Source organism: Lissotriton vulgaris, chromosome 5 (genome assembly GCF_964263255.1).
Source record: "Lissotriton vulgaris chromosome 5, aLisVul1.2, whole genome shotgun sequence".
NCBI lineage: Eukaryota > Metazoa > Chordata > Amphibia > Caudata > Salamandridae > Lissotriton > Lissotriton vulgaris.
Genome location: NC_141693.1, coordinates 103,179,369 through 103,205,206, shown reverse-complemented (window position 1 = coordinate 103,205,206; position 25,838 = coordinate 103,179,369). Strand labels below are relative to the sequence as shown.

Genomic DNA, 25,838 nt, shown 5'->3' with positions numbered 1-25,838 from the left:
ATAGTCTCCTTGATATAAAGGATGACTTCCAAGGAAAGGACTAAAGCCAATCACAGTATCATGGAGAGGATATTAAAACATGCTGCACAGTTGTTTTAGCTCCCGGTCTGGCCCTGTCAAACCGCCTGAATTTGACCGAGTTACAGCAATACATTCCCCTCCTTATAACAACCCCCTCTCAAGCTGGAAGTAAGAATGCGAAAGACCTTTTGGCATCCCTCTAGGATGAACCAGAAGTCAGTGCTCCTTGTTTATTTTTACCTTCACAAGTACAGCTTGTTCGTACATTCTTTTTCATTTGCGAAAATTGACCTTTGCAGTCTGTCCTTTCCCTCAAAGTTCATTTCAGCCAGAAGAATGCCAGTGCATACCATCCCGTAAAGGGTTTTTGTTTGTTGAGAAATAAATTGCATGAAACAGGAGCATTCAACTCTAAATGTTTCCTCCAAATGGTGCACAAGCACCTCAATCCATAGCTTGCGAATTTGTACGTCCACATCTTAAATGCATCTCTGCTGTATCATTCCAAAAGTTCAGTGTTCTTCTTAAGTGGGTCCATGTTTTTATACCTCGCTTTCAGTTCTTACGGTGTGCTCCTCATAAAAAAAACACTACAGTCCAGTCCTCCTCCATTTCTTCTTGTCACTCTCTTCTCCACTACTTTTTTATTTTCTTATGTGGCACCCTTTGCCCAAAAGGTTCACAGTGCTTTACAGCGAACATCAGGCTGTGCTTCAATACACATCAATGCAACAGCAATTCTCCCTTTGTGCTGAGAGTCATTGAATCCCATGGTTCATGACGAGCTCAGCTCGTCATGAGCACACAAGCAGTCTACTGCATGACGAGCTGAGCTCGTCATGAGCATGGAAGGGTTTAAACTGTTGAAGTGTCTATGTTGATAATTTTGTATCATCTACCTGTTTTCTTTTCTGCCTGTGCAACGACTTATCTTTTCCTCTCCCATTCTCCCTAAAACAAATTCTAGTTGTTTCGAATGTAATCTAAAACAGTTCAAATCTTTTTATGAGTTGCAAATTTTACAAATGATAAAGAAAATATTTAAGTACTATAAGTAGAGATCCATTTCACAGCACAACAAGTCTGCAAACCTCATCAAAACGCTGGAAACCTCGAAGAGGGCAACTGCAAAAACAGGCCATAGGCTCGGATTACAAGTCTGATATGTAAGGTAACTCTTTTTACCACAAATTGGAATTTCAGATATTGCAATCATTCCACAGCCCTCCGCCGCCCACAATTTTCCCTGGATACATGTTGGCAGCTAAAGCCTGCTGACATGTACCGTGGTAAAAAGCACAGAAAATACCAACACATGCAGAATTCGGTGCAGTAAGAACCGCATTCCTCAAGCTATGAATCACTTTCCGAGAGGAGGCTCGGATTAGGAGGAATGTACCTCACTCCACGGTATCGCTATCTACTGGCTGGGGTAAATCCCTCACCCCTTCTCGAAGGAACTCTTCATCGGGCATTATACCCTGTCAACCCCATCTTCCTTTTTTGTTTACATGAAACATCTATCTATGTCAATGACCATCTATGTGCAAGTAACACTAAGGAGCAAATAAGAGAAGTGGATTCTGTTTCCTGTACAAAAAGAAACACTTGCCTTAAGGGGTGAAAGTAATACTGGGGCAAACAACAGACAATTGGAACCTACTTTCTGCAGACGAAGAGGCAGTGTTTGGTTCTAAGAGGGGAACTTAACTATAAAACAGATATAATTTAAAATGATACAATCTACTAAGCTGGATAACTAATAAAGTATTGTTACACAGCCCTTGCAACTGGACTATGCCACAGTCCCTGGTAGGCAGAATATTCCTGCGGTTTCTGAGCAATGCACAGAAATCTGCCCGGCTAAATCAAGCACCAAACCGCTTTTTCAGAATTTTACAAAAGATGTGCTGCTCTCCAGTGATTTTCTGATTAAAAACTGCAACTGACTCATAAGCGGAAGTAAAAAATTAAAATACAACCAACTATGGCATTCTTTCACTCTCACTTCGGAGTTCAAAACACTGCACCGACACCTTTCCTCGACAGTAAGACAAGACTGCCAACAGCAACCTAGACTGTTAGGTGGTACCTCCAGGAGAGGCGACCAACGAATACCGACGGGACAGCTTCTTGTCCCTTGTCCCCTCACACAAAGTAAAAAAAAAAATTGTTTTCTAAATCGGTCTATGTATTCAAGCCACAGGGACTGCACCAATTCTGGTGCAATTTTGCACCAATATCTGCCCTTCCCTTGCCCTGCCCCAGAAGATGTAGTCCCCAAGAGCCCTAGTGATGTGACTTCTTCTCAATGCCAATGGTCCCTGCACTGGACTCCCCATAAACCTAACCAACAACCTAGAATAAATGCAGAATGCCTTCCAAACAAGTTCTAAGCCGCAGCAGAAGCACCCCCATTACTGCTGCATAGAAGCCATGTGTTGGCTACCCAGTTCAAGAATACATCTATCTTAAAGAGCTCTGCATTGTTCATGGGTGATGCAAGGGACAGGGACCATCTCCTCCGAAGCCAAACTCAGTCTCTTCGATCAAAGCAGGCAGAATGGCCCAGGCATGATCAGCACCCCGTTCAGAAATGCATTCCTTGGAGTCCTTTCCTTGCACAGATCAGCTCTAGAACACCCTCCCCTGCACCCCTCCCCCCACTACTAGAGAATAAGGATAATCAGACGTCACCTAGAATTCAGGGAGGCAACATCGATCCGGATATCTACTGACTTCTGGCTACAGCTTATACTCATTTGCATACGCAACCGGTGATCCAATCCTGTGCGTCCTTTTATATCCCACTATATGCACGAGACATAGTTACACGCTGCTGCGGCAAGTTTGGAGCACGCCTCCGAGTCCCACACATGAGACCAAAACATGCCTCTCATACTACACATTGTAACCAACACTCTTCCAACCATGCACTTCAAATGGAGTAGGTACCTACTCAACCCATCAGAAAGTGCTTTGGAAGCTAAGGAGGAGAAGGAAAGCACTATACAGATGCTGCGCTTCGATACAGCACAACCCCGGGGATGGATTTCAGGGATATAACTGAGCTAGTGCGGCTGCACGCAAACATTCCAAGAATATGGAGACTGCACCCTTGCAATGTTTCACTGACATTTGTACGAATAAGTGCAAAACAGCTCCCAGCACCGTTCTACCAGTCCAAACGTTGGTGCAAATGGTGGCACAGATTCACACTAGTATCAATGTTATTGAAGTAATCAGGTAAAATTGGTGCAAAATTGGTCCCTTTCAATGTATGTAATCTGGAAACGTCCGAACAGAATCGCACAGGCCACCAATAATTCAAGGCCTGGTGCTATATTCACAAGAGCATTCTTGCACAAACGTTTAATGACAACAAGGAAATTCACTCACGCGAACAGCCAGCGCAAATATGCATCTTCGACAAAACCATGGTGTCGACGCAGCCTTGTTTCGGTGGATCACTGTCGGGATGTGACACAGCTGATGGTACCCTGGGAAAGGAAAATACATTCAGTAAAAAAACAGATGTGAAAGGTAGTGCAAATAGAAACATTACCCACCGAAACCTACACGACCCACCCCTTTCCAGAAAACTTTTTCAGGTGTTGTACAGGACGAACTGACCAAACCCAGCATGTGTACTCCCTTACAAAGCCACACTAACCCAAGAAAAGAAGCAATAAAAAGAAGCAATGGCAAACTGCAATGATGAAATACTATTCACCACAGCAAATACAACACTAATGGCACGGACAATAAGTGTACATGACAGTAGCACAGCATACAATACCCCTGACGTCTCTTTCTGATGGGAATTACACTTCTCCAAGAGTGGCTGTTGAGTTTAAAAAAAAAAAAATGTTTTAATGACTGGCAAAAGGACTACCTGTCCCTGCCGACATGTGTGAATTGAAGATCATGAGGTCAAACTCAGGCATTACTCCCTCAGGCTGTTATCCTTATCAAGCCGATAAAGTGAAAAAAATATAACTGGGTCATTTGTGTACAGTGCTAAAGAGTTATGAGGCACTAAACGAAAGCCTGAATTGTTTTCTCCTTTCCCACCACTGCAGCTGCACATTATAGGCCTTCCATGTTCACAACAAACAGAACAATGTACTTCAAACCTCTTCGTTAAGTTGTCATCAGGGTCAACTTATCCTGCTGGGTGACAATGGCTCAGGTCTGGCCCAGAGTGAGCTATCTATATAGTTTATGAAGAACACTTCTTCTCATTAGCAAATATGATGTAAACTGATTTTACACCAATTTTGCTTTCTGAAAAATGAAGCAAAATGTTCCTGATAGGAGTAAAACGTCTTCATATGAAAGGCTGAGTAACATTGAGATGTCAAGATGCTGATACAGAAATAGACAAAAACGCATCACTCGCACTCGGCATGTATGACATTCTAATGGGATGCCCGGTTGCTCTTACCAAGGTAAGGCAAGTTGCAAGAATAACCGTGTGGGCAGTGAAGGGACAATGACACAGAAGAATTACAATCCTGAGTTGTCTCCCCTCACATCTGCATAACAAATAAAGAAATTCCAGACGTAATAACACGAGATACTGTTACATTTATTATCACATTATGTTTTAATTTATAAGTTATTAAATATTTTATAACTAAATAATAAATATGCACTATTTTGTATATTTTTAACATTAATTTATATTTATTTATATTTTTACTTTTTAAAATAATTGAATTTACCATTATTTCCTTTAAAGATTTATTTCAACTCCTTAAACACGGCGCGAATTCCGCCCCGGTGTGGGAGTTCTAATGAGTGGGCGGGGCCGCGACGGCCAACGGACATGCGCAACACTAGCAAGGTAGTGCTCGCGACAGCTGTTGGCCGACGCGAGCACGGAACGGGTTAAGTGCCGGTCGTCATTCATTTGTGAGGGTGTTGCAGTACTAGTGGTTGTCCATGTGTAGTGCTGAACGTAGTACAAAAGTGTAAGTAACTACAAAAGCACCGTTTGTGAATACCAGAAAGTAGTAAATGTGCTCAAAAGTGTCAACTCACCTAAAACTGTAAATTATCTTTGTGAAGGTTCCAGGCCCCTAGTTCGTAGCAAAACAAAAGGCCAATCAGGGAACTTTATGAACTAAGTGATGATTAATTACTAGGAACTATGCTATTGTGGCTTGTGTTAATAACAACATAGCACACCCCTGGAAGATATGTGGCTAAGATACAGACTTCAGAATCAGTCAGCGTGGCTTGCATCTTGTCCTTCCTCCTTAACCACGCTTTACAATAGGATGCAGATCACATTATATCTCTTGGTGGGAGGATGTGGTCTGACGGCTAGATTGCCGACTTTGGTGCGGGAAACCAAGGGCTCGAGCTTCGGGGTCGCGTCCACATCCTGTGATTCTGGGCAAATCACTCCGTGTCTGAATGTGTCCTTGTGCAACGTAAGCGGTGCTCATGTAAAGCGCTCCAATACCTTCTGGTCGAGTTCGACCTATATAAATCTGCATTTAAAATTTTTTTTTTTTTAAATCCCAAGGTCTCAGCTCTTTTATCTGCCAGAACATTCAGGATGGCCTGAGGGCAATTCTGTTTGCAGCATGTGCTATACCAAAGAAAAGTCATTAACGCATCAGGGAAGTTTCCTAAATGCCAGTTCTCTGAAAACTTTGGCAAGTTGTGCTTTCATTTCCTAGGAAGGAGCGGAAAAGAAACTGAGACCACTTCAATAAGGCAACAATTTGGCGCCTTTCTTTGGAAGAAGGGTACTTCAGTTAAAAGATGAGTTATGCAAGAACTGGTCTGGAAAACTGTATGTATGTGGTATTTCTGCAGAGCAGACCCAGCCACATGGCAGCCGAGCACGGTACAAGGTCAAATTAACCCAGATCGCTGGAATACAGGAGAATAACATTCTTCATGTGCATGAAAGCCCTACTGTTTTTGCTGCCTGGCTGCGACTACTTGTGGCTTCACCATGAGCAGTGTGCACCTGTGGAAACGGGTTTGTGGACCTCCGTTTGCACCTGAGAGCTGCATTTCTGTGATTCATCCGCCTAGCAGAGAATATGGCAGAAACAAGTCTGACTGTTTTGTAAACATATTCTTGGGCAGGAACATCCTCATTAAATATAAATGTAAAATGTGCATCTGCACTAATCACAACAGAGGGCTTGTAAATCAGCATTGCCGGAACAAGTTTAAAGGTCAAGGGGCAACCAGGTGCTCCTGTTCTCACATAGTGTGAATTGAGGGTTCTTGCATCTCCTGTCTGGGGGCAAAACACCAATAAACCCAACACTGAGCATTGAATAGACCCCTTGAGCGGTGACCCTCAGAAAAGCAGAGAAGTCCAAGGATTACTCAGGGAGGCGGTGTGAGCTAGACACAAAAAGCGGTGCAACATAACACTTAAACAAAGTCCGACCACTACTTGATCTAAAAAAGGGAGACTTTATTCTACAAATCGCTAAATACTACACATACAAAATTCTAGTAAACTTGGGAAATGCCTACAGAATTAAAATCATTGGAAGAGGTGCTCCAGACAGATGCTGGCTCAGCCTACTGACTTTAACTTTCGCATCAGTCACTCTTAGTGGGCAAGGCAGTTTCCATATGGCCCTGTCCTGCTTATTAGACCTGTACTAGCTCAGGCAGCTCTTGTGGTAGCAGATGTACAGATTGGGTCATTTTTTCAGGCCCCATCGGTAAGTGGGCTCAGGAGCAAAGCAGAATATCCATGGCCTAAAGGGAAGTCGTGGAGAGGGAGCCATTGGTAGGGGACTCATGGTGCATAGAATCCAAGGGTCAGTGGTGATGGGAGCTGATGGTGCATGGTATCTCATGACGGTCTAACACGGGGATGGTGATGCACAAAACATGGGGTTTGCACAATAGTAGTCATGGTTCCTTGGCAGCACACACCTTCATCAAGTAGGCTTTTGGGAAGTGGTGCACGGTTATCATTTCATGGTTATTCAAGGAACGCAGTGGCATATCACCTTCGCTGCGGCCGCTATTCCGCCACAGCGCTAAGGGGGCGGGGGGGGGGGGGGGGGGGGCGCGCTGCGCGCACATGCTAGTGACGGAATCGCTCCGTCACCAGCCGCGGTTGAGCTGTGCTCATGACGGAGCGGTTCCGTCATGGCCCGCCCGCTCAATGGAACGCCCAGCGCAGGCGCGGAATCCGCGCCGTGCATGCGCATCGGGCGGGCCATGACGGAACTGCTCCGTCATCAGCTTAGCGCCACCGTGGCTGATGACGGAGCGGTTCCGTCATCAGCACGGAAAGGGTTCAGCTGACCTAACAAAGCAGTCAATCCTCAGAGGCCAAGAATAGGGATGATTTAGCTCAAGACTTAAGTGGAGGCAACCACAATACACATTGGCGCTTCAAGGACAGAGAAGAGCATAACACAGTTCCATGCAGCACCGATCCACCTCACAGTATACATTACAAGGGTGTTCTAAATCGTAGTGCACGCTTCTACCAACTGCAGGCTGCTGTGCTGGTGTTCTTCCCTGCCGGAGAGTTTTCCTCTTGCAGAGGCACTACCTTGCACCTCCTGTCCACAGCAGTCCAGTTTCTCCTTCAAGCACAAGGTCAGCAGCACATCTAGTGGAGCATTAGAATTAACCATGTCGTGTCCCTGACTGGCTGAGCTGTCAGTCCAGCATCCCAGTCCTCGAGCTCACAGATGACTTTGGCATTCTCTCTGGGGCCAGCCTTGCTGGTAACGAGTATCCATGCACACAGGTGCAGGGGTTCTAGTTCTACCCAGTATTCATCTCTGGCTGGCAAATGTACATATGAACTCCAGAGTCCACCTCTGTTTCGGGCTATGACTGATGTGAGGGGTGTTGTTATATTTCACATAGAATTCCAAATCACAGCCTTTTCATCTGCAGATGCGGCGGGAAGGAATGGAGCTGGGCATTCTTTGTCAGGGAACGTGAGACACCGGCACAAAAGGAGAGAGATCATCCCAGGCTGGTTACTACAAAAGACTGTCAGCAGCAGCTCCCTGGGACAGAGTGAAGCAGGAACGGGGCAAGGGGTGACTTTACTCTTCAAAAGGAACTTTATCCCCCACACTCTATTCATTGGGGCCTGGGCTCATATCACAAGGGCCTAGGAATGTTCTAAGGGCTTCCTCCAAATCATAGCTTGGTCTGGAAGGCTCATGAAAGCACCATTCTGGTGCCCATCACCATACATTTGAACATATATGTTGGGCCTGGCCCTCTCTGCAGGATCATGCCCAAACTTTTGGCCTTCCTCTCTCCTGTTTACTGAATTTGTTTTTGTTGGCTTTAGGGCTCTGTGCACTTTATTACTGTGAACCAGAGCTAAAGTGCCTGCGTTCACTCCTCTAAGCATGGTATAAATGGCTTGCAGCCAATTGGCATACTTAGTTTACTTCTAACTAGTCCCTAGTAGAGTGGTACTACATGTGCCCAGGGCCTGTAAATTAAATACAGCTGGTGGGCCTGTGGCACTTATTGTACCAACCACTTAAGTAGCCTTTTAAAATATGTCTCAGCCCTGCCATTGCAGCCTGGGTACATATTTATACTGCTATTATGACCTGGCAAAATAAACCTTTTGCGAGGCCTAAACCTTCCTTTTTAATAAATATAAGTCACCCCAAGGATAGTACCTAAACTTGGAAGTGTGCAGTGCAGTTAAAAAGTCGGATTTGTACTTTTAATTTTTACATGTCCTGGTAGTGAAAAACTCTTAAATTCATTTTTTCCAACTGCAAGGCCTATCTTTCCCAAAGGATAACATTGAGCTACCTTTCTACAATTATAAGTGATAACTTTTGATTAGGAGCAGGCAGGAATGTCATATTTACAATCAAATTAATTTGAAAGTAAAAGTCTCTTTAATGGTCGATCCAGATTTTATGTCACAGTTCTGAAAATACTACTTTTATAAAGTTGACATTTTCTTGTCCATATAATACATTTTAACATATCTAAATAACCGCGAATAAAGGGACATCTTGGTTGTTTGAGGTATTTTTATTGATTTGGAAACTGGCAGGAACAATATCCAAAGTGCTCCCTGGAACACGGTCGAGTCCATTCTGGTTTTTAGGGATGAGACCCGATGATGAAGCATGCCACTAATAGAGTGGGTGAGGGTCTAACAACAAAATAAAACAGTGTTTTTCTTATCTTGTGCCAGCAGGGTGCTTAATTAAGGGTTTACTCTTTACCTCTAAAATTATTAGGTATAGGATATTTTTATGGTGTGAGTTTGACTTGGGAAAGTGCACCCCACTCCTCATTTGAAAACATCTCTCTTCACTTCCGGATAGGGAATATGATTGCAATACCCCCATTCAGTGTTTAGTTTGATTATTTACTTGTCCTAACCATTTGGTGCCTTCAGCCTGTATCCTGGGTACAGGACTAGGCGTGGTTTGCAGTTGGCCTTTGTGTATTCTTCTCAGATAGGCACAAAAGGAGACTAGTTATTGGTAGGGTGAGCCACCCTGCCAGGATGGAAGTGGCAGAGTTGTGCACAGTCCCACTTACATTTCAGAGGAGCTGCCTCAGCACACTCAAAAGAAGGACTTAAGACTACCTGGGCGCAGGGCAGTGACGAAGGAAATTCCAGAACCATCTGTGGGTGGACACTTCCTAAGTTTTTTCCACTTCAAAGCCGGTTCCATGTATAAAAATTGAACCCTCAGTCCCACTCCTCAGAACACTCCTGGACCTGTGGACACTGCAGAATAGGTGCTGCTAGACGACTGCTACTCCCTGAGGCCTGGCTTGCTCACTGAAAAGGAAGACTGGACCTGCTCCCTTTTTTACCCGGTAGTTTTATGTAGTGCAAACGTGACCCAAAGGTATCAGAGTGCTTTACATGAGCACCAGTTGCAATACAGACGGACACATTAATTTTTTGGTAGGTACGGAGAGATTAAGGGGCACATGCATAAAGCATTTTTGTATTTGCAAATGGGCTGATTTGCAGAATCGGTCAATTTGTGAATACAAAAAAGGCTTTTCACATACATCAAACCCAAATTGCGATTCAGTAACCTGTTACCGAATCGCAAATTGGTTTCTGTGATTCGGTATTTGGAAGGGGCGTGTTAAGGGCATCCCTTCCAAATATCGAATCCTAACAGAATGCATGAATGTTTTGTGCCCGCAAATGCAGTCACAAAACATTCGCATATACCACCTACTCCAAGTAGTTGGTATATGCGAATGTTTTGCGGCGTTACTTTTATCTAAACCTTTAAAATTCAATACCTCCATTTCTAACGATTGGAGTTTTGTAATTTTTGGCCTCACATTATTTATTAAAATGTAATCAATGGTCCTAAATTGGGGGTCCATTAGGATGGCGGACAGATCGCCACCGCCATACAGGCGGTGGCGATCCGTACGCCATCCTTGCCGTCCGCCACCTTTCTTCCCCCCGCCATATTACAATGGCGGGGGGGACCGTGGCGAAGGGGAAGACCATGCGCCGCTTTTCCGCCGCGGTCGCCTTGCGACCGCGGCGGAAAAGGCCTGATATGGTGGCGGTGTCTATCAGACAATGCCAGCCATATTAGGATGGCCTGGGAGGAATGCCTTTCCGTGGCGGCAATGCCGCCACGAAAAGGTATACGGTTCCTGCTTTGGGGGCCTGTTGCGGGCCCCCAGGGTGAAGGGGGGGGTGGGGGGTGCACATGGGGGGTACCTATGGTACCTACCTGCGTTTCACAGCACAACATGGCAGGCACCGCCCGGTGCCTGTCATGTTGCGCTGTGAAACGCACAACAAGCATTTTTCACATTGTGGCGGCCGGTGCTTTAAGCACCGTCTGCCGCAATGGTAAAAATGCGGGATGCACCCGCCACTGTGGCGGGTGCATCCTAATTGGGGGCACGGTTCCTCCGCCCTTGTGGCGGACGGTACCGGCCCCCGACAGGATGGTGGACGGGCTTTGTCCGTCCGCCATCCTAATGGACCCCTTGGTTTGGGATTTCTTTTGGGTTGTGTTCTCATTTTATTACTGCTTGTGTGCCGCATAAGTACTTTACACATTGCCTCCAAGTTAAGCCTGACTGCTTTTGTGCCAAGCTACCAGAAAGTTAAGTATGGGTTAATTAAGTAACTTTCAAGGATTTGTTACTTGAGGAGGGTGTCGCCCTCCTCAACCAATAACCCAATTACTTACAATGCACGACTGTTAAATTCACTGAGATGAAAAATCAAAAACCCACAGTGACTTTCAACAACAGGTATTCTGGGCAGGGATGCACGTTCTCTGGAGCCATGCTATGAGACATTTCCGTCCCACAAGACGCTTTCATCACATACATGTGACTGCACCTGTGCAAAAAAGAAGTGAGCACTCCAATTTCCCCATGCACCAACACTGCTCTGGATGCGGACACTAGTTTAAAACACCTGTTTTTGTATTGTATGCCCCCTTCAAATATACTGTACCTCTGTTGCGCGTGTAGAGATGGCCCACGTAGTCACCTCATTTGACTGTAATACATGTTTTAGTTAAACAGATGATCAAAAAGCTGCTGTTAAATGAGAGGCATGAGGCTAGAAGCAGCCTGGCATTGCAGTGGACAGTCCCATGAGGATTGCCCCCCAAAATACTGCTTATTCATAAGCATGCAGGCATTTTTTGCTACAAATCAAACATTTAGTGCACTTCCATAATATCTCTCAAAAGGAGACTGGAGAAAATTACATTTATTTTCTGACAGTGAGCACGAGGTGAGAGTGCCACAGCTGACAAAGTGATCTACAACACGCCAAAATGTTGGGGAGATTAGGGATGGCTGAAGCCCAAAAAGACCATCAAATTAATGAAATAAGCTATTGCTTGGTGCTGACAGCACGTACTTTTCAAGAAATGACATTTGGGTTTCGATGAATCAGCGGATTTGGAACACCTGGGTTTCTGCAAAAGAAAATTCCCAGATGAGCAAGAAACAAAATGTAATAACCGTGGGTCGTTTTCTCACGGGCGCAGTGGGAATCTGGGCCACCGGGCTGTGATCAGAGCCAGGAGCAGGCCTGTTCACTAGAGCCCCAACACGCTGACTGAAAACTACAGCGGCGCCAGTTTTGGATGGCAAACTGCCATGCAGATATCACATGACCAGTGACACACAGGATCAATCAATTAATCAATCAGAAGTTTGTATATCGCTGCTACTCACCCGTGAGGGTCTCAAGGATCTGTTTCCTCTTGCTTCCTTCCGTGGGTGAGAAGTCAAAACTCAAAACATTTGGAACCCAGGGAAATGTTATGGTTGAAAACTTTTATATATTGCTTTTTATTTTTTTTGGACTTTTAATTTCCTTCTGATCCTCAAACAAGATGCCGCTGTAAGGTGCTTTTTAGGTCTCGCTTGCCAGACAGCACATGCCGTCTGTTGTAAGACATATTAGAGTATGAGCTTAGAGTCGGCTTAATCCCTTCGATGCGTGTGACAAGGTCAACTCGTCATGGGCGTTACCTGCGCTGTGCGTGTGATGAGTTGACCTTGTCACGTAACGCGGGATTTTTGAAATCTCAGCACTCAGCGGGAAAACCGCTAACGTGCATGCGGTTAAAGCCAGAACATTGCTCATCATTGGTCGGCTTCATCTTCACTCTCATTTGCTTGCTTCTTATTCGTTAGTGTGTGGGCTTTCCTTCTCCTTCTTGTGTTGTCTCTGGCCGAAGCATGGACGTATTACTGTGTCCTTACACTGCATGGCCGGCTTTTTCGGGAGCTACTTTTTTTGTTTAAGTACTTTATGAGAGTTAATGTGTTTTTCCAATTGTCTCCCTAGTGTGCTTCTTTTTCCCTCTTCATGCTGCTCTCTCTCCCATGCACTCTTCTCTCCCTGTCATCCTCCATGATGCGCATGCCTGCTCCCTCGCCCACATTGCTTTCTCACCCAGTTGCTTCAACCGTTTCCCAGCTCCAAATGCTCTCTCTCGCCTGTATGCTTTTCACCCCTCCCCTCCACGCTCGATGATTCTCTCACTCTCTCATATTTACTCCCCCCACCCCGCGTGTCGCTTTCCCCTAGCCACGCAATCCTTATTCTTGTGTTGCTTATGAGCACCCCTGCCCATGTTGTCCCTGCCACCCTCTTTTCCCAATGTGCTGCTTCCGCATCCTCTGCTTTAACGCACCATCTGCTTTAAAAAATAATTAAAAAAGAGGTTTTGTGTGCTTTTTTCTAATTATTTACTGATCCGATTTGGATCAGTTGCATTTTCTAGGCACGGGAGACCCTAACGGGTGAGTAGCGCGCTCTACCAATTCCTTGATTGATTGATTGAATGCTGTACAGCATTGTTAAAATCATTGACAAAGCCAGTCGGTCCCAAAGGTGAGGCCTATTGACTGGTATAAATTACTTCTGCATCTGCATCTTTTACCCTAAAAAATATTTGCCCGAAATCGAATTCTGTGATGAATGCAACAGAGTTGGCAAAGTTAACATGGGATGGACTGTAAGTGCTACAGATTGAATCTGTGGGACCAACCCAGCTGTAGACTGACCACAAACTGACTTTGGCTAAGGCAGGACGAGCCGGCTACATGAAAGCCTGTGGGCTGCTGCTCTCTTGGTTTAAGATGACCTCACTCCAGATGTTCACAGTCGGATCACTGACAGAATATCGGCAACAGAAATACTGTGTGGACATAACACTGAGTCAAAAATATTGAGGACCAAAATACCAAGAAGGTGAGTGCAAATACGCAAGCCTAGATTTACTATTCCTGAGTCCACATCTATGTACTTTGAAGATATATACATTGTCACAGTAAATATATGTGGAGTTATATATAGTACACCTTTGCTTGCCTATAGAAACTTACCTTCACAATATTTGTGTTGTCGATATTCTTGACACGATATTTTGGTCCTCGATATTTATGTTTCCGATATTCTGTCTAAATACCTTCACAATCATATTCCTCATTAGGCCCCTTAAGGCAACAATGTATGCTAATGCTAACCTGCACAATAAACCACCTGCTCTAAGGCTCCCTTCTTTAGTCACCTTTGGCACAAATTCTGGCCAATCACAGACCCTTCTCCAGAGCTCATGTTCACTGTGAGCAGAGCTGCGCGGACCCCACTGGGCTGCTCAAGGTATCCTAGACAGCACCTGGATTAATCCATCTGGCCACAACAATGGAAGCTCATCAACTTTCCACGCATAGGCAACCCAACCTATGGGTTATTTCTAGAATACACGACCAGTATACCAGAAACAAATGCCATAATCAAACAAGCATTTGCAATGCAATAGGTTGTGCATTTGTCAGAGTTAGAGCTACTGGCATTGTAAATGACAATGTCTTTTATCTATCTGTTTTGGTTTGGACTGTAGTGGATATTTGAACAGAGACACAGTTGCAGCACTGCCTAGGACCAGAGAAGCAGCTGCAGCACTGCCTAGAGGACTTAGAATGAGGAATGTCCACTGGGACCAGAGAAGCAGCTAGTAGCACTGCCTAGAGGACTTAGAATGAGGAATTTCCTCTGGGACCAGAGAAGCGGCTAGTAGCACTGTCTAGAGGACTTAGAATGATGAATTACTGACAGGACCAAAGATGCAGCTGCATCCCTGCCTAGAGGACTTAGAATGAGGAATTACTGATGAGACCAGAAAGACAGCTGCAGCACTGCCTAGAGGATTCAGAGTGAGGAATTACTGATGAGAACAGAAAGACAGCTGCAGCACTGCATAGAGGATTTAGAAAGGGGGGTACATGAAATAAGGAACACTGAGCACTGTGGAAATTGAAAAGGAATTTATATAATCAGAATGCACATGTGTAGCTTAGTCAGTCTAGTTTTATTTATTTTTTCTTCTGATACTGGTAGCCTTATTTATCCCATTAAGTCTATAAATCCCAATGTGCAAAGAACAAACCAGGAATGTATGAACGAGTTATGCATGGATCTGGAAAACTTAACAGCCCTGTGTCACAGAGTAAGTATAATCAAATCACAGTACTTAAAAAATATATATGGACTGCCATGCTGACCCCACATTCCTGCAAAAACTATACCACTTCATCTAGGCTGGGCTTACCTAAGCCACATTTTCCGCAGATGAGAATGTCGTTTGCAGGTCCAGGAGTTTTGTCCAAGCAGATGTTGCATGCTGGCTCTTCCCCCGGAACACCAGCTAGAAGCAGATGTTGAAAAAAGAGATCTCAGTCAATAATTAAATCATGTGACATCCTGTTAGGAAACCATTTTAATAATGCTTTAGGGACCTTATAATGACCTCTTCTGGCTCGGAAATGACCAATGGTTCATGTTCGCATGTGGAATGTTGTGGGGTAAGCAAGTGCCTCTGGAATATCAACCTCTTCAAAAACATTTCTTACTTATCAACTCTTTAGAGAAGCTATATCTCCCAAATAATGCCCCCCCCCCTCTCCAAATGAAAAAAAGCAACTATTCTCCAAATAAAGATCTGACTCGGGAATATTATTGTTGTGTCATCTGCATTCGAACAGCAACTCCACCACTGTCTTGCTACTGTACCCTAGGGTTAGAGTGGGTTCTGGGCTAGACCCATGCTCCTGATTCAATGGCTCTCATGTTTATCTACATTCCTTGCTCCTGATTCAATGGCTCTCATGTCTATCTCAGTTCCTTGCTCCTGATTCGATGGCTCTCATGTCTATCTTAGTTCCTTGCTCCTGATTCGATGGCTCTCATGTCTATCTCAGTTCCTTGCTCCTGATTCGATGAATGTCATGTCTATCTCAGTTCCTTGCTACTGATGACTTTCCTCCCTATTTTTGTGTTCGGCTTGCCCAATGAGCAGTTTACTCTTACAGTGTTTTGATTACATGAATTACACCCTTTCATTCAATCAATCAATCAATCAATCGGGACATTTGTTAAGCGTGCTACATATCCGTGAGGATCTCAAGGCGCTGGGGGAGGGGTGTTGCTGTTACTGATCGAAGAACCAGGTCTTGAGGAGTCTTCTGAAGGCCAGTAGGTCTTGGGTCTGCGGTAAGTTGGTTGGTGGGGGAGGTTGTTCCATGTCTTGCCGGCGAGATGGGAGAAGGATCTGCCGCAGGCGGTCGTTCTCTGGATGCGGGGTACTGTGGCGAGGGCGAGGTCGGCGGAGCGGAGCTTGCGGGTAGGGGCGTAGAAGCTCAGTCGTCTTTTGAGGTACGCTGGGCCGGCGTTGTGGAGGGCCTTGTGTGCATGGATGAGGAGCTTGAAGGTTATCCTCTTGTTGATGGGGAGCCAGTGTAGGTTTTTCAGGTGGGGTGTGATGTGGCTGCGGTGGGGGATGTTGAGGATCAGTCGTGCTGAGGCGTTCTGGATGCGTTGCAGTCGTCTCAGGAGCTTGGTTGATGTTCGTGCGTAGAGGGCGTTCCCGTAGTCCAGCCTGCTGGAGACGAGGGCCTGGGTGACTGTTCTTCTCATTTCGGTGGGGATCCACTTCAAGATCCTGCGGAGCATACGTTTTTGGCAGTGTGAGGGTCTTTGGTGAGGGAGATGATCAGCTGAGTGTCGTCGGCGTAGAAGATGATGTTGAGGTCGTGCTGTCGGGCGATGTGGGCGAGGGGTGCCATGTAGATGTTGAACAGCGTTGGGCTGGGGGAAGAGCCCTGGAGTATGCCGCAGATGATCTCGGTGGTGGTGGAGCGGAAGGGTGGGAGGCGGACGCGCAGAGTTCTGCCGGAGAGGAAGGATGTGGTCCAGTCCAGGGCCTTCTCTTGGATCCCGGCGTCGTGTAGACGTTTTCGTAGTGTGCGGTGGCAGACCGTGCCGAAGGCGGCTGACAGGTCCAGGAGGATGAGGGCCGCTGTTTCTCCGTTGTCGAGCAGGGTCCTGCTGTCGTCGGTGGCGGCGATGAGGGCAGTTTTGGTGCTGTGGTTGCTGAGGAAAGGGGACTGGGATGGGTCCAGGATGTTGTTGTCCTCGAGGTAGTGGGTCAGTTGTTTGTTGACGATTTTCTCAGTGACCTTCGCCGGGAACGTGAGCAGGGAGATGGGACGGAAGTTCTTGAGGTCCTTGGGGTCCGCCTTGGGCTTCTTGAGTAAGGCGTTGATCTCGGCGTGCTTCCAGCTCTCCTGGCAGGTTGCTGTCTCGAAGGAGATGTTGATAGTTTTCCGGAGATGGGTGCGATGATTGTGCTGGCTTTTTTGTAGATGTGGTGTGGGCATTGGTCAGACGGGGATCCAGTGTGGACGGAGTTCATGATTTTGATGGTGTCATCGTCGTTGACATTGGACCATGCGATCAGGCGGCTGGTGGACGCGGGGGTGCAGGTCTCGGTGGTCGGCGGGGTGGTCGTGGCGTTGAAATGGTCGTTGATGTCTGCGATCTTGCGGTGGAAGTAGGTGGCCAGTGAGTCGCACAGGTCCTGCGAAGGGGGGATGTCGTTGGTGTTGGAGAGTTCCTTCATGATGCTCAAGAGCTCTTTGCTGTTATGGGCGTTGTTATCCAGGCCGTCCTTGAATGCGGTCCTCTTGGCGGTTCTGATGAGTTGGTGTCTGCGCGTGGCGTTCTTGAGGGCCATGTAGTTGTCTGGTGATCAGTCACGGAGCCAGTTCTTCTCCAGTTTCCGGCATGCATGCTTGGAGGCCTGGAGGTCTTCAGTGAACCAGGTGGCTTTCTTGCTGGTGTGTCTTGAGCGTGGCGAGAGTGTTGGCGCAGTCGTAGATCCACTATCGGAGGTTGAAGGCGGCGGTGTCGGGTTTGGTGGGGTCGGCTGGTGCGCTTTGGGCGAGGGTGGTAGCTAGCTGTTCTTCGGTGACTTTGCCCCAGAAACGACGAGGCATCTTTTGGGTGCGGTGGTGTGTGGTGGGATTCCTGAAGGTAAAATGGACACAGTGGTGGTCGGTCCAGTGGGGTTCGGTGGTGTGGTTAAAGAAGACGTGGGGACTTGCGGAGAAGATGGGGTCTAGTGTGTGACCGGTGGCGTGGGTGGGTGTTGTCACAAGCTGTCTGAGTCCGAGGTTGGCTAGGTTGTCGTTCAGGGTAGTGGAGTTGACGTTGTTGTTGTTCTCAAGGTGGAAGTTCAGGTCCCCGCGGAGGATGTAGTCTGTGGAGGCAAGGGCGTGGATGCTGATGAGGTCGGCGATGGAGTCGCTGAACTGTGGTCTGGGTCCAGGGGGTCTGTAGGTTAGGGTTCCTCTGAGGGTGGTGTAGGGGTCGGTGTGAATCTGGAAGTGCAGGTGTTAGGCGCTGCTGAGGGTGTCATCGGTGCTGGTCAAGACGCTGAGGGTGTTCTTGTGGACGATGGCAATTCCACCTCCTGTTCCGTTGGTGCGGTCTCTGCGGGCGATCTTATAGCCTTCCGGAATGGCTATGGCGATGTCAGGTGCTGAGGCGGGGTTCAGCCAGGTTTCCGTCAGGAAGGCGACGTCTGGGGCTGTTGAGTCAAGGAGGTCCCAGATTTCGACGGCGTGTTTGCGGGCAGAAAGAGTGTTGAGGAGGATGCACCTTAGGTGGTTGGGTTCGTTGGTTGGTGGTTCTGCGGGACAAATGCTGGAGAAGCTGCAGTTTCGGCACGTGAAGGGCCCTTGGGTGCGCTTCGGGGTGGCCCGGTAGCAGGTGTGTTTTCATCCGGGGTTGAGTGCATGGAGTGTGCTGGCGTTGTAGTGCAGTCGGGTGTCGTGGTATCTTCGGGGTCCAGAGGTTCTGGCACTGGGCACGGTCCAGGCACGGAAGGGCGCAGACGGGCTTGCCTTAGGCGCGCCTTTGGCGCGGCCTCCATAAGAGGTGGAGGTGGGAGGGGCAGCTGGGTGGGGGGCTATGGACGAATGGGAGCGGGGGGCGGGCCGCAGGGGATGCAACGGCGGGAAGCTGAGGGGGCACGGGGAGGAAAAAGTCACAGCAGGGAGCACGAAGTGACAAAAATGACAAAAACAGGGCAGAGCACAAAACAAGAATAGAACAGAGCACTTGAACAATAGCAGAAAAAGGCACAGTTAAGGAAAAAAACGGGCGGACCAAGGCCTACCAGGTGGGCCTCGAACTCGGCAGGAGATGGGGGTGCACGGGCGCACTCAGGTGGAGCTACGCGGTGTGGGGAGCGACCTGCCTGGAGTCAGGGTCAAGGGTCGTTTCATTGGTGTGCCTCTTGACCTTGGAGAGTCATGCGCCCCATTAACTATAGTGCACTTGGCTTGAGCAATGCTCTCAAGTTCACCTCGTTAATCAGTGAGCAGCTTATGGATTCCAAGTTTTTTCTTTGCATTATGGCACTCTTAGTTCTTTACGTATACAGTGATGAAGTTCACTCAGAGTACCAGAATGCAAAGCAATGCCTGGGCTGTATATGCTTCTCCCATGGAAGCAGAAAACCAGACTGCTACATTTAAGAATTTGCACTACTCACACTCTTGTAGGGTTAGTCAGAAAACATTCTCTCATTTTGTTGTGTGCAATTTTATATAGCGCGAACTTGAACCAAAGGTAGTAGAGTGCTTTACATGAGCACCAGTTACGTTACACAAGGACACATTAATTTTTGGTAGGCGCTGGGAGATTAAGTGATTTGCCCAGAATCCCAGGATGTCGCATGCAACAATAGCCAGCTCTGTTAAGCTAACATCACTTTACAGGCTCAGAATGTTTAACCTGTATTTACAATGTTAAAAGAGAAACTACAATTGCCAAGGTACTCCTGGCTTCAAAGTCAGCACGGGCTGATGGGGCTACACATGGCATGGAGTGGGGCGATTACGGATTTTATCTTTGCAGGTACATCGTGCTCCAGACCTTGCTTTTATTTAACAGACTAATGCATTGTGGTACTTGTAGTCTTGGCTAAATTCATTACACCAAATGAACTTAAACTGCAGATTCCGGTGGTTTGTAAGAGGAAAGGCCAGGAGGGGAAAAAGATAACTTTGAGGGCCTTAGTTTGACCAAATCTAGCTTTGAAGCCACATAGAAGGTTTGGGTGGAAGCTTCTCTGTGCATACGATCAATAATATCAGTCATGGAGTCCTTATTGATGGGTGATGACAGTGCCTCGAAGTGATGAGCTTTCATCTACTTTCTGGAGCAGGAGAGAGAAGGAGCGAGTTGAGATGTCCCTCCACATCACGGGTTGGTAGCTTGAGATGGTGCGGCACGTCTTCTCTTGCACCTCTTGATTGCCAATCTGGGGATGCCAAGGCTTTGTGTGCGTGTTGGCCATCTAATGTGATGGTGGTTTTGGCCGAGCAGGGTGACCTTAGCAGAGGAACCCTAGGGTCATCCCACTTATAGCCTGGTTAACAGGTGAGGAATACACAGGCCACTCAGAGCGGGGAGGGGAGAGGAGAATGTAGGAGTGGATTGTGGAACAAAAGTAGTGGGTTACCACTCTAGCCCTCTGAAATCCGATGTCGCCCACCTCCCTATGATCGCAGTATGGACCTCTGTACGTCATGATGACTCAAAACGTGCATTATCCTTCTGCATGAACACGTATGCGTCAATAACTTTACCGTCACACATGGCTGAGCCATCTCTAGCAGTGGTGCAGGTAATCTGTCACGGGCCCCTTTGCAAGGAAGGATATGGACCTCATGGCCGCCGTCTGAACCGGACGCAATAATTTGCGTCCAGTGGGCCACCCCAGCCTCAGGGTCCTGGTGCTACTGCACCTGCTACAGCGGTGGTAGATAGGTCCCTGATAGCTAGATCTTCATAGGATCAGCCCTGTTTACAGCTTCTGTATGCAGGTCAATTATGGCCTAGAATCAGTGTCATTATGGGTAAAAGCGCCTCATCTGTGACCTTAAGGATAGACATCCAAAATAAGGAGGAAAGTCCTCTGAAAAGCAGGGTGGATTCGCCCAAGCTGAAATTCTCCACTATTTGCAGATTAGGCTCATTGTGGTCACTGTGTACGGGCACATCAATGGCAAACGTTTAAACAGCGTAGAATTATAGGTATTTGTTACGTTTTTGATATCGGAGGATCTAGCACCAAGAAGAAGAACGGCGCTTCAGAGAAGACAGAACTACATTATTGCAGCAGGAGCGTCTCAAATGGAATGAACTAGAACAGCAGAATGCAATACCGACTCACAGACACCAGGACTTGACGGGCAAATAGGCAGCAAAGTATTCACAAAACACTGGACCATGAGAGTTTTGCATTACACACTTTTACATTACCACAACTATAGAAATGGGAAATCGAAGTGATTTGCATAAACTCACACTTTTCTTTTCAAATTTCGAAGGTAAATTTCGGGCTTCGACTACGTCTTGAGGTCAGGAACTTCGCCACTATACGTGACCCTCCCTAAACACCGACGCCCCACCGCGCGCAGGGCACACGCCGTGCCCAAGAGTCCAACCAAACGGATTTCGCCTCCCACAAACGGGCGCCCAGAGCCTCCAAGAAGGCGCACCTGACAGAGAAGGCAAGCACCACACGCAGCCGTCCAAAAATAACACTTCATATTTCAGCCTCTCCTTTCTGGGCTAAAGTGCGTGTTCTTGGAGTTCTCGCGCCTTGGGAACGACATCTGCTTCTTGGCGCAGCCGGCAGCGCCGCGCGCCAACAGCATCATAACCAGTGCATTCCGGGCCTTGGCGCCAAGCGTTCGAAAACACATCTGTCCGGTCAACGCCTGGCCGCGCGCCACCGAGAGCGCAGTGAAAAGGACACGTCACGCCTCGCGGAAGCACTCGGCGGAGCGCGAGACGTGACGGTTGGTCCTAGACCTGGGCCGGTGCCGCGAGGAGGCGGACACTGGGCGCTTTGTAGACGCAGCGCATCCAGAGCGCAATGCTAAAGATCCACACTCTCCGTGGGCAGTGATTAACGTTTTTAATAACTTTTCGTATGAAGGGATAGTTTCTAGGTCACATTATTAGTTGTATTGACTTTAAAATCTATCACAAATATGTAAAGAAAATACATTAGTGAGGCAGAAATATCTGGTAAAACATGGGCACTCAAACTTTCCAATCTCCTGCATAATTCAATCATACAGTCCAGACTTTTTTTTTAGACCTGGCCTAGAGACAGCTTTAGAGAACTTCAATGCCTCAAGTTATATCTGTGTGTGTGTGTATATATATATATATATATATATATATATATATATATATATATACACACACACACACATACATATGCATACGTGTGTATATATATATATATATATATATATACACACACACACATTATATATATATATATATATATATATATATATATATATATATATATATATATATATATATATATATATATATATTAATCACAGTTACAGTTACAGTTTTTTTCAGAGGAAATGCCTGTTTTGTTTTCTAATATCTTTGGCACTGTTTGACGAATCTTCACAAACCTCTCCAAAAAGGTGAGTTTTTTTGCCTTGTTTCTTCATGGAGAGTTTTGAGGTGATCTCTCAATCGGGGGCCAAGAAAAAGAAGGGTAAAAACACTCAAAATCACCATGCAATTTCAAGAGACTTTTTTGAAAAGGGCTGCAGCCCAAACGGCTGAACGGATTTCCACCAAATTTGGCGGGAAGCCATATCTTGGTCCATAAAGAGTGCTTTTGTGATTTGGTGTAAATCTGTTCAGTAGTTTAGCAGAAATTAAGGTACACACATATATGTATGTCTAGATGGTTAGGTTCTAGGGAATTTCACCTTCAAAAAAATAAAGCATTCTAATTGGCAGAGGTTTTTTTTCCCCTTGGGCCATCTCGGTCCTCCAGGAGTTAGGTTCCCGGGGGAGCAAGCACTCCGATTGGCTGGCAACAATATGAACAAAAATGTTGTGGTGGACAACACAGGACTCAGAGACTTGGTACGCTGTCCTGAAAAGTAAAAGAAATAAAAAAAGATGTTAGGGAGCAGATAGGGATATCATGCCACCGCCACCTCAGCCTTTATGGGGAGGGTGGCCCGAGAGGGACCCGCCCCGGGCGCCAAATGTATTGGGGGTTTTCTGGCAATCCTGCAGTACTCCAATCAGATTGTGAAAAAAAGGAAGTCCGGGTCAATTTAAATCATTATTTGGGTTCATGAGCTTATTCCAGCCCTGGGGGCCCCCACTCCCAAGTTGCCTTCAGTGTAAAAGAAAGGGGAGATAGGGGCAGCTTCCACCCCCCCCAAGCCCTTGCAGGCCCTGGGGACCCCATTTCCTGGGCAGTATACATTTTCATCGATAGGGGGGCACACAGCCCCCACCCGACCCTCTACAGGTTGTCCTTATCCACCAGGGCCAGCTCTCTTCTTGTCTCCCAAGGAGCCCACCCGGGACACTGTTTTCCGGCCCGCAAGTGCAGAAAAAACTTGCCTGTTCCCACTAGGTAGGAGGAACAAAAATGCTTCCACCGGGTGGGAGCAGACATTTGTTTCCCTGTCTATGCTCCAGCCGTCAGGGAAACTCCGATTGCTCCCGCCTGGTGGGAGCATGCAAAAACAGCTGCTTCCGACAGGTGGGAGCAATGCCGGCTCTTGATACACCCAGGATGGATGCCTACAAGGAGCTGGCGGGGCCACAGGGTCCTACAGCTCACCAAAAGTGTATGTTGTTGGTGCCCCAGGTGGGCACTGGGGCACTCATATTAGGCGCAGGGAGATGGCTTGCGGAGTGGGTCTGCTGAGGTTCATGCCCCCCTTCCCAATAATTGTAAACAAGTATTGGCAAAGGCAACAGATCGCGTTAATGCCTGAGCTATTGGCCTTGTCAACGTGAATGTCTTTTAGTCATGTTGTCTAGCACCACACCTGTTGCTCAGCATAGATTAAAGTTAACGAAAGCCCAGAATCACAGGTTGTTCATCGGACAACAAGTCTCTTTGCTCCCCATGTTGAGTTTACTGTCCTGCCCCTCCTAGAAGAAAAACCGCTATGACGTGGCCTGCACTGGCTTTGGACAGTGAATAGTGCCATCATTGAAGATCGGGACCACAGCTCCCACAAGGTTTAGCATCATTAGCTGATTGGCCCATCTGGGGGCGTGCATTTCGCCGTTCATTAATGGAAGTCAGGTTCCGAGTGCACGCATCTATTCCTCTCGCAGCCTCTGAAGAAGAAATAGTCATTTTGAAACGCGTCAGGCTATGCGCAAGGAGTAGCTGTCAAGGACTTTCTGCAGCCACTGGTACGTTTTACCCGAAAAGGCCTTGTGCCTAACGTTGGGCAGAGTGCAGCTCACTGCGTGGGCAGACTTTGGAGCATTATATATATATACAGTGCTTTAAATGGGCCGGTACTCACCGGTACTCAGTACTGGCACTTTTTAGTTTTTGCCCCTTGAGTCCAGGAACTTTTTCCTAGGTCAAGGAGAGTACCGGTACTCATGGGGGCTTGCCTAGACACACGTGATGCTCCTCAGTTTCGCGAGCCTTCACAGCACTTTTCACACGAGCCGCTTTTATTCTCCAATCCTGACCTGAGATCGCACAGGAGCGGCAGGACAGCAGCTCTTGTTACTGGGATACAGCAATCTTGCCGTGCTTCTCTGCAACTCTTCCAGCAGCGGTGAGGCGGCAGGGGGTTTTGTTTACCCTTTGATCCTGCACAGTAGGAGTTGAGAGTTCACCATAAAACGAATGGACGAGGGCATGGGGTGCATTCTTCAGGGCAGTACAGCTTTTTTTGCATGCCCTTGTTTTAATTTCTGTAAATAAGTGTTCATCAGCAATTTAAATTAGGCATTTTCCTTCAATGTAAATCCCTGCCATTACTGCCAATTTTATGATTACCTTCAAACAAAAAAAACACTTTAAAGGCAACACACATTTTTTTTGGTTTGGTGCATTTAAACCGCTTGTTTCATAAGGGAAACCACGTTTAACACAAATGCGCAAGGCAGCTCCATGGAATGCTTTAGACTTTCAGGCAGTTCTAGATTTTAGCTGGTAATGCGGTTGCATGCTGGGACTCGTAGTTCTCCTTTCTCATTATAAGTAAGGGTTTCAAAAAATGTGAGCATGCAAAGCTTTGTTGGCAAAATTCTGAGACGGTTTTAAGCATTCCCTTATTAATAAATGCTTTATAAATGATTATTAGGGCCATAACCATAGGACAGATACTTCCGAGTTTTTTACTTTGTATTTAGATTTCGTCCATAGAAAGTTTGAAAAGGTTGAAAACCTAGCCCCGCCCCTGGCTCCGCCCCTAGTCCCGCCCTACATTCAACCCCCCAGGCCACTGCTCCTTTTGGTGAGTACCTGCACTTATTTTTTTCCATTTAAAGCACTGTATATATATATATATATATATATATATATATATATATATATATATATATATATATATATATATATACATAGACATATATATATATATATATATATATATATATATATATATATATATATATATATATATATATATATGTATATATATATATATATTTTTGAACAAAGGGGGGCGGCACAACTGGATACTAAATTCAGCTTTTATTCACACAAACACTCCACCAACGCGTTTCAGCCTCACGGCTTTTCTCACGGTCAGTGAGTCCTTCCTTGCTTTTGGTTTAAATACTGCCCCATGTTAGCCATTAAGTGGCATTATGGGATATGTAGTTTTACAAGCAACATGTTGCACACATTTAAAAAAATTATTGAAATTAAACAAAGGACTAGTGTGCTGAAATTATCAGAGTATAGTACTCTAAGCATCATAAGTTATTTACACTTAGGGCTTTATATTTTACAGTCCATAATTTTAAGGATTTGGAACCAGCGGGGCAGCGAGCATAGGCAGGGACTCCAGCGTCCAGGAGCCCCTGCGCGCCCAACCTGCAACACCTGGGCTGCTCTCCCCGCTGGCCACGCCCCCCGCCGACGGAGTGAAAAGCGGGCTTCACT

General features: G+C 46.6%; 1 protein-coding gene across 3 annotated transcripts in view; it reads right to left on the bottom strand.

Moving 5' to 3' along the window:
* PHF19 (PHD finger protein 19) overlaps positions 1–25,838 on the bottom strand; it is a 284,351-nt gene that overhangs the window by 149,025 nt on the left and 109,488 nt on the right. For 2 of the 3 annotated variants that reach the window (XM_086920992.1, XM_086920990.1), the window contains exons 4-5: positions 15,108–15,203; positions 3,421–3,521 (exon numbers count right to left, since the gene is read on the bottom strand). In XM_086920992.1, coding sequence (XP_086777118.1) covers positions 3,421–3,521; positions 15,108–15,203 — 197 coding nt within the window. Of the gene's footprint in view, positions 1–3,420; positions 3,522–15,107; positions 15,204–25,838 lie in introns of those variants that run through there. The other variant, XM_086920993.1, reaches the window with a different exon arrangement.